The sequence below is a fragment of the Dreissena polymorpha genome, chromosome 10 (genome assembly GCF_020536995.1).
Source record: "Dreissena polymorpha isolate Duluth1 chromosome 10, UMN_Dpol_1.0, whole genome shotgun sequence".
Classification (NCBI taxonomy): Eukaryota; Metazoa; Mollusca; class Bivalvia; order Myida; family Dreissenidae; genus Dreissena; species Dreissena polymorpha.
In genome coordinates, this window is record NC_068364.1 from 87,153,265 (window position 1) to 87,168,254 (window position 14,990).

At 32.5% G+C, this 14,990-nt stretch overlaps 3 protein-coding genes across 4 annotated transcripts in view; 1 reads left to right on the forward strand and 2 right to left on the reverse strand.

Moving 5' to 3' along the window:
* Positions 1 to 14,990, reverse strand: part of LOC127847565 (trehalase-like) — a 230,371-nt gene that overhangs the window by 109,094 nt on the left and 106,287 nt on the right. The window lies entirely within an intron of this gene.
* The window catches only part of LOC127847573 (RING-box protein 2-like), a 223,944-nt gene that overhangs the window by 91,387 nt on the left and 117,567 nt on the right, over positions 1 to 14,990 (reverse strand). The window lies entirely within an intron of this gene.
* Positions 1 to 14,990, forward strand: part of LOC127849305 (uncharacterized) — a 228,175-nt gene that overhangs the window by 4,271 nt on the left and 208,914 nt on the right. Inside the window, exons 2-3 of the mRNA XM_052382024.1 lie at positions 4,726 to 4,741; positions 5,207 to 5,800. Of these exons, the coding sequence (XP_052237984.1) occupies positions 4,726 to 4,741; positions 5,207 to 5,499 (309 nt within the window). The 3' untranslated portion in view covers positions 5,500 to 5,800. The remainder of the gene's footprint in view (positions 1 to 4,725; positions 4,742 to 5,206; positions 5,801 to 14,990) is intronic.

The following is a 14,990-nucleotide window of genomic DNA, read 5'->3' on the forward strand; positions in this document are numbered from 1 at the left end:
TATTTAGCGTATTTAACAGCATTTTCAGCCTATTTAGCCTATTTAGTATATAGGTTGAAGCGTACATCCTATTTAGCCTATTTAGCCTATTTAACAGCCTTTTCAGCTTATTTAGCCTATTTAGCCTATTTAGTACATAGGTTGAAACATACATCCTATTTAGCCTATTTAACAACATTTTCAGCCTATTTAGCCTATTGAGTATATAGTTAACAGCACTTTCAGCCTATTTAGCCTATTTAACAGCATTGTAATTATATTTAGCCTATTTAGTACATACGTTGAAACATGCATCCTATTTAGCCTATTTAGCATATTAAACAGCCTATTTAGAAAGTTGAGTACATAGGTTGAAACATACATTGTATTTAGCCTATTAAGCCTATTTAACATCCTTTACAGCCTATTAAGCATATTCAGAACATAATATTGAAACAAACATCCTATTTAGCCTATTTAGCCAATTTAATAGCCTCTTCAGCCTTTTTAGCCTATTTAAGCCTATTTAGCCTATTTAGTAAATAGGTTGAAACATAAATCCTATTTAGCCTCTTTTACAGCATTTTCAGCCTATTCAGCCTATTTAGTACATTAGTTGAAACATACATCCTATTTAGCCTATTTAGTCAATTTAACAGCCTCCTCAGCCTTTTTAGCCTATTTAGTAAAAAGGTTGAAACATATATCCTAATTAGCCAATTTAGCCTATTTAACAGCATTTTCAGCATATTTAGCCTATTTAGTATATTAGTTGAAACATACATCCTATTTAGCCTATTTAGCATATTTAACGGCCAATTTAGAAAGTAAAGTACATATGTTGAAATATACATTGTATTTAGCCTATTTAGCCTATATAACAGCCTTTTCGGCCTATTTAGCACATGCCTTTTTAGCCTATTTAACATCCTTTTCAGCCTATTTAGCCTATTTAGTACATAGGTTGAAAAAACAACAACATCCTAGTTAGCCTATTTAACAGCATTTTCAGCCTATTTAGCTTATTTAGTACATAGGTTGAAAAATACATCATATTTAGCCTATTTAACAGCATTGTCAGCATATTAAGCCTATTTAGTACATAGGTTGAAACATACATCCTATTTAGCCTATTTAGCCAATTTAACAGCCTCTTCAGCCTTTTTAGCGTATTTTAGCGTATTTAGCCTATTTAGTAAATAGGTTGAATCATACATCTTTTAGCACATTTAGCCTATTTAACAGTATTTTCAGCTTATTTAGCCGATTTAGTACATAGGTTGAAAAATACGTTCTATTGAGCCTATTTAACAGTCTTTTCAGCCTATAAGTACATAGTTTAGTCTATTTAGCCTATTTAACTGCCTTTTCAGCCTATTTAGCCTATTTAGTACATAGGTTGAAATATGCACCCTATTTAGCATTTTTAACAGCCTTTTCAGCCTATTTAGCCTATTTAGTAAATAGGTTGAACCATAAATTCTATTTAGCCTATTTAGCCTATTTAGCCTTTTTAACAGCATTTTCAACCTATTTAGCCTATTTAGTACATAGGTTGAAACATACACTCTCTTAATCCTATTTAACAGCCTTTTCAGCCTATTTAGTACATAGGTTGAAATATATACCCTATTTAGCCTATTTAACAGCCTTTTCAGCCTATTTAGCCTATTTAGTACATAGGTTGAAACATACATTCTATTTAGTCTATTTAGCCTATTTAACAGCATTTTCAGCCTATTTAGCATGTTAAGTCATAGGTTGAAAAATACATCCTATTAATCCTATTTAACAGCCTTTTCAGCCTTTTTAGCCTATTTAGTACACATGTTGAAACAATCAAAATCCTATTTAGCCTATTTAACAGCCTTTTCAGCCTATTTAGCTTATTTAGAACATAGGTTGAAAAATACATCCTATTTAGCATTTTTTACAGAATTTTCAACATATAAGCCTATTTAGCCTATGCAGTACATAGGTCTTAATATACATCCTATTTAGCCTTTTTAACAGCCTTTTCAGCCTATTTAGCCTTAGTACATAGGTTCAAACATACATCATATTTAGCCTATTTGGCTTATTTCACAGCTTTTTCTGACTAATTATCCAAATTAGAAAGTTTAGAACGAAGGTTAAAAATTACATCCTATTTAGCATATTAAACAGCTTATTTAGCATATTTGGCAAGTTTAGTTCATAGGTAGAAATATACATCTTGTTTAGCCTATTTAGCTCATAGGTTGAAACATAGATCCTATTTAGCAAATTTAAAAGCCTTTTCAGCCTATTTAGTACATATGTTGAACATAATATCCTATTTAGCCTATTGAACAGCCTTTTCAACCTATTTAGTACATAGGTTGAAACATACTCAGTACATCCTATTAAGCTATTTAGCCTATTAAACCGCCTTTTCAGCCTATAAGCCTATTTAGCCTTTTTAGTACAAAGGTTGAAACATACATTCTATTAAGCCTACTAAACAGCCTTTTCAGCATATTTAGCCTATTTAGTACAAAGGTTCAAACATACATCTTAGTTAGCCTATTTAGCTTATTTAACAGCCTTTTCATCCTATTTACAAAGTTTAGTACAAAGGTTTTCAAAAATACATCCTATTCAGCCTAGCCTTTTTAGCCTATTTACAAGTTTAGTACATACGTAGACATATACATCATGATTAGCCTATTAAACATCCTATTTAGCCTATTTAGTCTATTTAACAGCCTTTTCAGCCTATTCAGAAAGTTTAGAACAAGATTAAAAAATACATCGTATTTAGCCTATTTAACAGCCTTTCAGCCTTTTTAGAAAGTTTAGTACAAAGGTTAAAAATACAACTTATTTATTATTTAACAGCTTATTTAGCCTTTTTAGCCAGTTAAGTACACACGTACACATGAACATCCTGTTTAGCCTATTTAGCTAGCCTATTTAACATCCTATTTAGCCTTTTTAGTCTATTTAACAGCCTTTTCAGCCTATTTAGAAAGTTTAGTACAAAGGTTTAAACATACATCCTATTTAGCCTATTTAATAGCCTGTTCAGCATATTTAGCCTATCTAGAAAGTAAGTACAAAGGTTAAAAAATACATCTTATTTAGCCTTTTTTAGCAATTTTAGTAAATACGTAAACAAATACATCCTATTTAACAGCCTATTAAGCAAGTTAAATACATACGTAGACACATACATCCTATGTAGCCTATTTAACAGCCTATTTAGCAATTTTAGTAAATACGCAGACACATACATCCTTTTTGACAGCCTCTTTAGCAAGATTAGTACATACGTAGACACATACATCGTATAAAGCCTATTTAGCCTTTTAACAGCATGTTTAGCAAGTAGGTAAAAATGCCAGAGGTAAAAATGCCATAGGTAAAAATGCCAGAGGTAAAAATTGCCAGAGGTAAAAATGCCAGATGTAAAGTGGTAAAAATGCCATAGGTAAAAATGTCATAGGTAAAAATGCCAGATGTTATATAGTAAAATAGAGTTTCGAGCAATTTTCTTAAGGATATTGAGTATTGTAGGGGTTAAGTGAATGTTTAAAATCCGCAATTGATTCAGACAAAAGTGCAGATAAGTATTATGTACAAAATTTCAGTTGTGGGGGGAGGGGAATTCACTCTGTAATAAATCTATATATTATCGGCTCTAAGTTAAAATGCTTTTATTAGCTATACGTATCAATACATGCCTCATTTAATAATTAATGTAAACATAATCACCATCAAAACCCTGCTTGTTTGTCACATTGCTTTAATAATTAATTGTCCTCAAAAAAAAAGATTCCATTACATCAATAAAAATAGCTTTTAAAAGGAATTTAACAAGTGTTATTTAATGACCGATTCATCAAAGAAACAAAAAATCCCAACCAATAAACAGAACGAATAAAGCACAATAACAAAATTATAGTCTAAATTTATTAGTGAGACAAGTAGAATAAAAATAACATGTTCAATAAGAAATGTTTCCGTACAATACTCAATATCCTTAAAAAATATTGCTCAAAACTCTATTTTACTTGTTTAACATCTGGCATTTTTACCTATGGCATTTTTACCTATGGCATTTTTACCTATGGCATTTTTACCACTTTACATCTGGCATTTTTACCTCTGGCATTTTTACCTCTGGTATTTTTACCTATGGCATTTTTACCGCACACCACGTAGACACACTCATCCTATTTAGCCTATTTAACAGCCTTTTCAGCCTATTTAGAAAGTTGAGTACAGAGATTAAAAATACATCCTTTTTAGCCTATTTAACAGTCTATTTAGCAAGTTAAGTACATACGTAGATATACATCCTTTTTAGCCTATTTATCCTATTTAACATCATATTTAAACCCATTTAGACTATTTAACAGCCTTTTCGGCCCATTTAGAAAGTTAAGTACAAAGGTTAAAACATACATCATATTTAGCCTATTTAACAGCCTATTTAGCGTATTTAGCAAGTTTAGTACATAGGTAAACATAAACATCCTATTTAGCCAATTGTACAGCCTATTTAGAAATTATGTAGACACATAAATCCTTATTAACTAATACATCCTACTTAGCATATTCATCCTATTTAACAGCCAATTCAGAAAGCTTAGTACATATGTAGACGCATACATCCAATTAAGCCCATTTAACAGGTTATTGAGCCTATTTAGCAAGTTTAGTACATACGTAAGACATATTTATCTTTTTTAGCCTATTTAACAGCCTATTTAGCCTTTTCAGCAAGTAAAGTACATACGTAGGCACGTGCATCCTTTTTAGCCTATTTAACAGCCATTTTATCATATTTAGCTAAGTTAGTACATAAGTTGACACAGAAAATCAAAAAGTTTAAAATACCAGAAGGAACCTTTCTGCATGAACTTGTTGTTACCAACGAACCACACCAGGTCGCGACTCTGAGAGAATCCAGTCACGTAGCTGTGTCATTGTGGGATGTTCCAAAAATCTTGCTTCTATCAACAGACCCTGTTCTGAAAGTTATTACAACGATCGAAACGGCGACTGAATACATCGGAATTACCTCGCATCTAGCTGACAGGCTTGCTGTGGCTAGTATTCAAGCGAGACGCGTCGATGTGATTGACACTGAAGAAAGGGATGATCACTATGTTAGAAAGTCAGAAACACTCTTTCAATCGTGTCGACGACGGTCTTTTCCGGATAGATTAACAGCAACGAGCGACGGAAACGTTGTCGTGAGGAATCGGCGACGGAACGAAATTTCGTGTTTTGGCGGGAACAAATTGTTGCTATGGTCTTCGGCGACTGAAGCACTCAGTGGCAGACATTGCGTGCGTAAGGGGAAGGTTGTACGCTACTTTCAATGACAGGAATGAGATCGCGTCGATAAGGGAGGATGGTCAAGGCCCAGTTGAAATTCTCAGCTACAAGGATTTTGTAAAGCGACCGTGGGCTATCGACGGGTTTAAGGATTGTTTGATCGTGACGGAAGATGCACCATCGGATAAAGTACATCTATTTTTATTTGTTTAATTTTAGGCTTAAACTACACACGAGAAAGGCTGCACAGTAGTCAGAATGGTGTCATACTAGAACACAGTTACTACATATCATGTCAGGATGTGAACACATGTTCAAAGTCAATTGTTATTCGTTGTATTGATTGCTCTAATTGCTCTTGCTTATATATCTAGTGAGGTTCGAATACCGGAATTATGTTTTACAAAATATGTTGACATTATATCATGAGTATGTCAGTAAAAGCGGCAGTATTAATATACCTTTTTTATTTGCTTCTTTCTAACGTCCAATAGTCTTTAATTTTAGTTAAGTTGTAAATACTTGTTACAGATAAAAGTGATACATTTTCCTTCAAACTTCAATGTGTATGCATGTATAAACAAGATTTTTTGTTTTAAATAACGGCATCAAATAAGTACCACGGTGATTGACAATTAGCTGTTTTAGTATGCAACTGGTTTGCCATATGTGATTATAGCCATGATTATTGAATGGCAATAGACGAAAATACAATTAGATTTCATATTGATTTAAATTCATCGTCATCTTTATGCATTGGTTGAAATATTGATATATAAAGATAAATGTATACTCATGCAATATTTGACATAACACAATATGTTTGACAATGAACAGTGTTGACAGTGCATTTTATGCTTGTATCTTAAAATGGAAATATGATTTTGAATATGTTCCTCTTAACAGTCATTACGTATATGTTACATGAACAATAACTATATAATAGTGTGTGGAAGCTATATTTTTTTAATTAGTAATTTTTTTCGTGCAGGTCCTTAAAAGCGGCATCTCTGTGTGAAGTAGCTTAAATCATCACGTGATAAATTATTCTCCATCGTCGTATACCCACGCGTGCAAGGCAGATACATTCTAAAGTTATCATACCATGTAGAAAGCCGCTGCGCCGTGCGTTTTCTTTTGTACAGTGTTTTTCAAATAAAAGGAGATTTCGGTTGTAAACAGGGATTTTGCATACCCCCCCCCCCACACACACATGCGCGCACACACGCACACACACACTAAATTAACGCATTGCGCATATGACATTGCGCAATAGTCAATTATACAACTATGCAATATATTGTCATGGTAAAATGCAAGTCGCAATTCACAAAATTCATGTCAGAAAAAGCAATTCGCAAGAGGGAATTCGCAAAAAGGAATTCTAAAAAAAAAACATCAGAAGTATTGATATAATGTTTCATCCCTAAAGAATTATTACACTCGAATTTGAAAATTTGTAATGCTGGTAATGCTCTATAATTGCATAAAATAAACTTGACCCGATCGCAATTTATGATGCAATGAGCAAAGGCATTTCGCAACAAAGAAAGATGTTCGCAAAAAGAAACGCGCAAATCACAAAAAGCTAGTCGCACGTCACACTACCTGTCTACAAAAAGCGATGAGTCGACACTGGATTACCAAGGATGACCATTGGAACGTGACGCGTATGATGATAACAAGAAGTTATTATATTGCACAATGCAACTTCAACGCATGACTAGGGAAATATGTTTAAAGAGATAACAGCGAATATTTATTTATAAAAACTCAGTTGTGGTTAGTTAAAAGATAGCCAAATCTAAACTGAACAGGGGGCTATGGTACATGCATATAATGTCTAAATGTGGTCATTGCACCGAAAAAGAGTCAGTGTTGACAGTGGTTTTGTTTGACATGCTTAAAGGGATGCGTTGGAGGTGTTCTCAAACGAAACAACTTCTTTGAGTTCCCGATCTTCAGAAAACCGCACACATGTCTAACACAGCCGACAATAAAGCGGCTGTATTTTTGTTATTTGACGACGTTGCCACTTAGTTTATTCTTTGAGCACATAATATGGGAACAGAAACCCTCAGCAAAAATAGTCCAACCAGCCGACTTAGTGTCGACGAGACACGTGTGTGAAGTTAGCCTATTTAGCCTATTTAGTACATAGGTTGAAACAAACATCCTATTTAGCAAATTTAACAGCCTCTTCAGCCTTTTTAGCCTATTTTAGCCTATTTAGCCTATTTAGTAAATAGGTTGAAACATACATCCTATTTAGCCTATTTAACAGCATTTTCAGCCTATTTAGCCTATTTAGTATATAGGTTGAAACATATATCCAATTTAGCCTATTTAGCCTATTTAACAGCCTTTTCAGCTTATTTAGCCTATTTAGTACATAGGTTGAAACATACATCCTATTTAGCCTATTCAGCCTATTTAGTACATAGGTTGAAACAAACATCCTATTTAGCCTATTTAGCCAATTTAACGGACTCTTCAGCCTTTTTAGCCTATTTAGCCTATTTAGTAAATAGGTTGAAACATACATCCTATTTAGCCTATATAGCCTATTTAGCGTATTTAACAGCATTTTCAGCCTATTTAGCCTATTTAGTATATAGGTTGAAGCGTACATCCTATTTAGCCTATTTAGCCTATTTAACAGCCTTTTCAGCTTATTTAGCCTATTTAGTACATAGGTTGAAACATACATCATATTTAGCCTATTTAGCCTATTTAACAACATATTTAGCCTATTGAGTATATAGTTAACAGCATTTTCAGCCTATTTAGCCTATTTAACAGCATTGTAATTATATTTAGCCTATTTAGTACATACGTTGAAACATGCATCCTATTTAGCCTATTTAGCATATTAAACAGCCTATTTAGAAAGTTGAGTACATAGGTTGAAACATACATTGTATTTAGCCTATTTGCCTATTTAACAGCCTTTTCAGCCTATTTAGCACATGCCTATTAAGCCTATTTAACATCCTTTACAGCCTATTAAGCATATTCAGAACATAATATTGAAACAAACATCCTATTTAGCCTATTTAGCCAATTTAATAGCCTCTTCAGCCTTTTTAGCCTATTTAAGCCTATTTAGCCTATTTAGTAAATAGGTGAAACATACATCCTATTTAGCCTCTTTTACAGCATTTTCAGCCTATTCAGCCTATTTAGTACATTAGTTGAAACATACATCCTATTTAGCCTATTTAGTCAATTTAACAGCCTCCTCAGCCTTTTTAGCCTATTTAGTAAAAAGGTTGAAACATATATCCTAATTAGCCAATTTAGCCTATTTAACAGCATTTTCAGCATATTTAGCCTATTTAGTATATTAGTTGAAACATACATCCTATTAAACCTATTAAGCATATTTAACAGCCAATTTAGAAAGTAAAGTACATATGTTGAAATATACATTGTATTTAGCCTATTTAGCCTATATAACAGCCTTTTCGGCCTATTTAGCACATGCCTTTTTAGCCTATTAACATCCTTTTCAGCCTATTTAGCCTATTTAGTACATAGGTTGAAAAAAACAACACATCCTAGTTAGCCTATTAACAGCATTTTCAGCCTATTTAGCTTATTTAGTACATAGGTTGAAAATACATCATATTTAGCCTATTTAACAGCATTGTCAGCATATTAAGCCTATTTAGTACATAGGTTGAAACATACATCCTATTTAGCCTATTTAGCCCAATTTAAACAGCCTCTTCAGCCTTTTAGCGTATTTTAGCGTATTAGCCTATTTAGTAAATAGGTTGAAACATACATCTTTTAGCACATTTAGCCTATTTAACAGTATTTACAGCCTATCTAGCCTATTTAGTACATTAGTTGAAACATACATCCTATTTAGCCTATTTAACAGCCTTTTCAGTCTATTTTGCTTATTTAGTACATAGGTTGAAAAATACATCCTATTTAGCCTATTTAACAGCATTTCGGTATATTTAGCCTATTTAGTACACAGGTTGAAACATACATCCTATTTAGCTCATTTTAGCCAATTTAAACAGTATTTTCAGCCTATTTAGGCCCTTTAGCCTATTTAACAGCCTTTTCTGCCTATTTGAGTACATAGGTTGTAACATACATCCTATTTAGCCTATTTAGTCTTTTTAACAGCATTTTCAGCCTATTTAGCCGATTTAGTACATAGGTTGAAAAATACGTTCTATTGAGCCTATTTAACAGTCTTTTCAGCCTATAAGTACATAGTTAGTCTATTTAGCCTATTTAACTGCCTTTAGCCTATTTAGTACATAGGTTGAAATATGCACCCTATTTAGCCTATTTAACAGCCTTTTCAGCCTATTTAGGCATTTTTACCTATGGCATTTTTACCACTTTACATCTGGCATTTTTACCTCTGGCATTTTTTACCTCTGGTATTTTTACCTATGGCATTTTACCGCACACCACGTAGACACACTCATCCTATTAGCCTATTTAACAGCCTTTTCAGCCTATTTAGAAAGTTGAGTACAGAGATTAAAATACATCCTTTTTACCCTATTTAACAGTCTATTTAGCAAGTTAAGTACATACGTAGATATACATCCTTTTTAGCCTATTTTATCCTATTTAACATCATATTTAAACCCATTTAGACTATTTAACAGCCTTTTCGGCCCATTTAGAAAGTTAAGTACAAAGGTTAAAACATACATCATATTTAGCCTATTTAACAGCCTATTTAGCGTATTTAGCAAGTTTAGTACATAGGTAAACATAAACATCCTATTTAGCCAATTTTACAGCCTATTTAGAAATTATGTAGACACATAAATCCTTATTAACTAATACATCCTACTTAGCATATTCATCCTATTTAACAGCCAATTCAGAAGCTTAGTACATATGTAGACGCATACATCCAATTAAGCCCATTTAACAGGTTATTGAGCCTATTTAGCAAGTTTAGTACATACGTAAGACATATTTATCTTTTTTAGCCTATTTAACAGCCTATTAGCCTTTTCAGCAAGTAAAGTACATACGTAGGCACGTGCATCCTTTTTAGCCTATTAACAGCCATTTTATCATATTTAGCTAAGTTAGTACATAAGTTGACACATAAATCCTATTTAGCCTATTTAGAAAGTTTAGAACATACATGAATGTAGACTCATACAACCTAATTAGAATATTAAGCCTATTTAACAGCCAATTTAGCAAGCTTAGTACATACGTAGACGCACACATTCAATTTAGCCCCTTTAACAGGCTATTTAGCGTATTAGCAAGTTTTATACATACGTAGACACATACAACCTATTTAATAGCGTATTTAGCTTATTAGCAGGTTTTGTACATATATAGACACATTCATCATATTTAGCATATTTTGCCTATTGAACAGCCTATTCAGGCTTATTATCCTATTTATTAAGTTAAGTACATAGTTTCATACATGCATCCCATTTATGCTATGTATTAGCCTTTTTAGCCGTTTAGCCTACTAGTATTAGCAAGTTAAGTACAATTGTTAATGCAGGCATCATATTAAGTATATTTAATGACCTTTTCAATCTTTTTAGACTATAGCAAGTTTAGTACAAAGGTTTCTCATACAGCATGAGTGGCCTATATATTAATCGTAATTGAGCATATTTAGTAAGTTCAGTAAATAGATTCAAACAAACATCGCATCTGGCTTATTGTATATCCATTTCATCCTATTTACCACGCGCAGTACATAGGTTGACACGTACAACCTATTTAGCCTATTAAACAGTCTTTCAGCCTATTTATCATGTTAAGTATATAGGTTCAAACATACATCCTACCGGTAGTTAGCCTATTGAAATCCTTATTTATCAATCTTTTCTGCTTGTTTAGAAAGTTTAGTACATATGTTGAAAAATACATCATAAAAGTCTATTTAGCCTATTTTAAAGCCTTTTCAGCCCATTTAGCAAGTGTAGTACAAAAGTGCAAACATACAACCTTTAAGCCAATTTACACAGCTTTTTAAACCTATTTAGCAAGTTTAAAGTATGGTATTACATACTGGGCATGTGTTTTCCCAGTGTACACCAGTCCCCACACACACCATCCACGCCACAAAACAGATGGAGACTAAATCAAAATTAAATGTTCTTTGTAAAAATTTAAATATCTTCAATTAAAACTTAAGTACATAGGAATTGACACTGTATTACTACATTTGTCCAAACATTTGCAGTGTAGTAAGTTATTATTTAGGAGTACATGGACACAATATTTGTACTTACACTATGCGACTACAGGTGGGGAAAGTCTTTGAACCCGCGCATGTAAATGAAACGAAGTCAATACAAAAAGTTAAGTTTTGTAGTAACATTTGTGCTTTTAAATGTATTATTGATTGTTATTCACGTAAAATAATATGGTAGTTGCAGCTGTTAAAAGAGTTTTTTATTTAAATGTTTGTTATTTTCGTGTGTTTGGGTTTATAATACAATTGTTGATGTTGATGTATTTAAAAACAACACCAAAACCATTTGATGAAAACAATTAAAATATGTAAGGGAGGATACACAAAAAACAAATTCAATATGCTTGACAATTGTATGCACCTTTTAATTGAAACTTCATTTAAATTAGATACTAATTATTAGTCATCATTATACATTTTTACTTTCACAACATCACAACAAAAGACGTCCTAGGGGCTTTTGTCCAAAGGGGCAAATGTCCTAGGGGGCTAATGTCCTATGGGGCTTTGTCATAGGGGCTTTTTCTCTAGGGGCTACTGTCCGAGAGGGCTAATGTCCTACACTAGATGATGTATGATGTGTTAAAAATTGATTGGCGTGTACGTTTTAGTTGGGTCTGCCTAGATCTACCTGTTGGAACAAAATGTAAAAACGATCGTCCGGGTTGTCAATATAACGTTTGAAACGATGTCCGGGTTGTAAAAAACAATGTTGGTACGAATATATCGCCTTGTGAACAGTTTGCGAAACGAACGATTTATGTGGGAACGAAAGTCCGGGATACCTGTTTTCACTGGCGATACATTTTATTTGAGACTTAAATCAAATACATAACCGACGAATGTTCGTTTGTATATTGTTAATTATTACAGATTTTCAATGGCACAAATGGTATGCAAATTTAGGCACATATCTGGTGCGGGAGTATGATGTCGCTATTTTTACTAATAACAATCTAAGAACAACCAGGCCGCGCGGTATAAGAGCAGCATCGGCAAGCATGCGGCATGGTCAGGTTGGACCTCAAAGACCCGTGAAGAGGCCGGTAGGACTGTAAATAAACTCTGATTTAAATAAAATAAAAAAATAAAATAAAAGCATGCGGCATGGCGCATGCTCGTGGACAAACAACATAGGTCAGGCTACAAAACCTCGTATAGAGGCCAGTAGGACCTGTAAATAAACTCTGATACACCACACGCTCGTGACAACCGTCGTTGCGTGTGTCTGCTATTATGTAAACTGATATGATGATAAGAAGAAAGGCATTGCGCGGTATGAAAGAGCGGCGGGCGCATCCTTAATGGTAACGTCGCTGCGTCAGGGACCTACAACAACACTGTGTTGATGTAGTCCTGCTTTGTCACTACTATCGACCTGCTTAGTGGGATCACTAAAATTACATTGAAAATTAGAAGAAATGTAACCAACAAGTATTTTTGAAATTATGTTGTACTTCGTACTTTCAAATGCATGACATACTAACAATTTTTTACCAACAAAAAATTAAACAATCAATATAGTGTGTATAATTTAACTTGTGTGCTTGACTACAACATTCAAACGAAGTTGTGTCATGAAACCCTCAATTATATAAACATTATTTTACTATTTAGTATTTGCTTCTCTATTGATATTATCTGAGTTACCATTGCACTTATAAATAAATCATTATTCAATAACATTTATTAATAATGAAATGATTTAATTAAGTTTTGGTTGCAATATTTCAAATCCAAATTTGTGTTTATTATCCAGAAAAATGACAATATTAAGGAATTCATAAATTATATATAAATCATTAATGTTTTATTAATAAGTAAAAATACATATATCCTCTTAGCCTATTTAGCCTATTTAACAGCCTTCTCAGCTGTCTAGCATATTTTACAATTTTCTTTAATAATACTTTTAATAATTTTAAAACTACATACTACTCAGCTGTTAAAATATTATGCAGGTTATTAAATATGTGAATATGATGATATTAAGCATATTTAATAGACTTTTAAGTCTATAAGCGTATGTAAGCAAGTTTTTTTTTAAAAACGGTTGTAACATTCATCCTTGATAAAAAAAAAGGCTGAATGGCTGCTAAATAGGTTAAATATGCCAAATCTGATGCAGTTTTAGCCTCTTTAGAAAGTTTATTATAAATGTTGAAAACATATATCATATTTAGCCTATCAGCAAGTTTATTTAATATTTCGAAACATACATTCTATATAGAAATTTATCAGCTGTTAGCATATTAAGCTAGTTTATTAAAGACGTTAAAATGCATTTTATTTAGCATTTGAGCTTATTATAATAATATTTAGCATATCAGCAAGTGTATGAAATAGAATGAAATATACAACCCATTAGCGTTCAAGCATATATAGCGTCCTATGTATTCTGTTCTGCAAGTTAATTAAATCGGCCGTACCATACATCATATTTAGCCTTTAAACAGTAATTGAAGCCTATGAAGCCTTTTAAGCTTGAATGGTCTAACAGATTCAGCACATTTAGCCTATTTAACAGCCTATTTATATAGTTAGAATAGTTAGAAAGTTAAAAGAAGGATTTAAAATAGCAAATTTAGCAAGTTTATAAAATAGGTTACAACATGCATTTTAAACACATGTAATCTATTTTGCAGCATTTTGGCAAGTTAAAAATTATGGAAAAATACAGCCAATTTAGCCTTTATAGCAGCCTATAAAGATAATTAAGCATAATTAACACGTTACATAAATGAATTAAAATACAGCCTATTTAGTCTATTAACAAGTTTATTAAAAAAATCCTATTTAGCTTTCTAAACCTTTTATCCGCCTATGTATCAATTATATAAAATACGATACAATATATAGCATATTTGGCACTCAATTCTTTTAAGATGCTTAAAAATGTTATTAAGCACATTTATTATGTAATAAACACGATTAACCGAGAGTCGTTTTAGCCTTTTAAGAAAGTTTAATTTATAGGTTAAAACAACGTGTGTGAAGTTAGCATTTAGCCTATAAGTACATAGATTGCAACAAACATCCTATTTAGCCTATTTAGCCCATTTAACAGCCTCTTCAGCCTTTTAGCATATTTTAGCCTATTTAGCCTATTTAGTAAATAGTTGAAACAGACATCCTATTAGCCTATTTTACAGCATTTCAGCCTATTTAGCCTTTTTAGTACCTTAGTTGGAACATACATCCTTTTTACCTATTTAGTCAATTTAACAGCCAATTTAGAAAGTTAAGTACAAAGGCATTGTATTTAGCCTATGTGCCTATATAACAGCCTTTTCTTCCTATTTAGCACATGCCTATTTAGCTTATTTAACATCCTTTTCAGCCTATTTAGCATGTTTAGTACATAGGTTGAAACATACATCCTATTTAGCCTTTTCAGCCTATTTAGCTTATTTAGTATATAGGTTGAAAAATACATCATATTTAGCCTATTTAACAGCGTTGTCAGCATATTAGCCTATTAGTA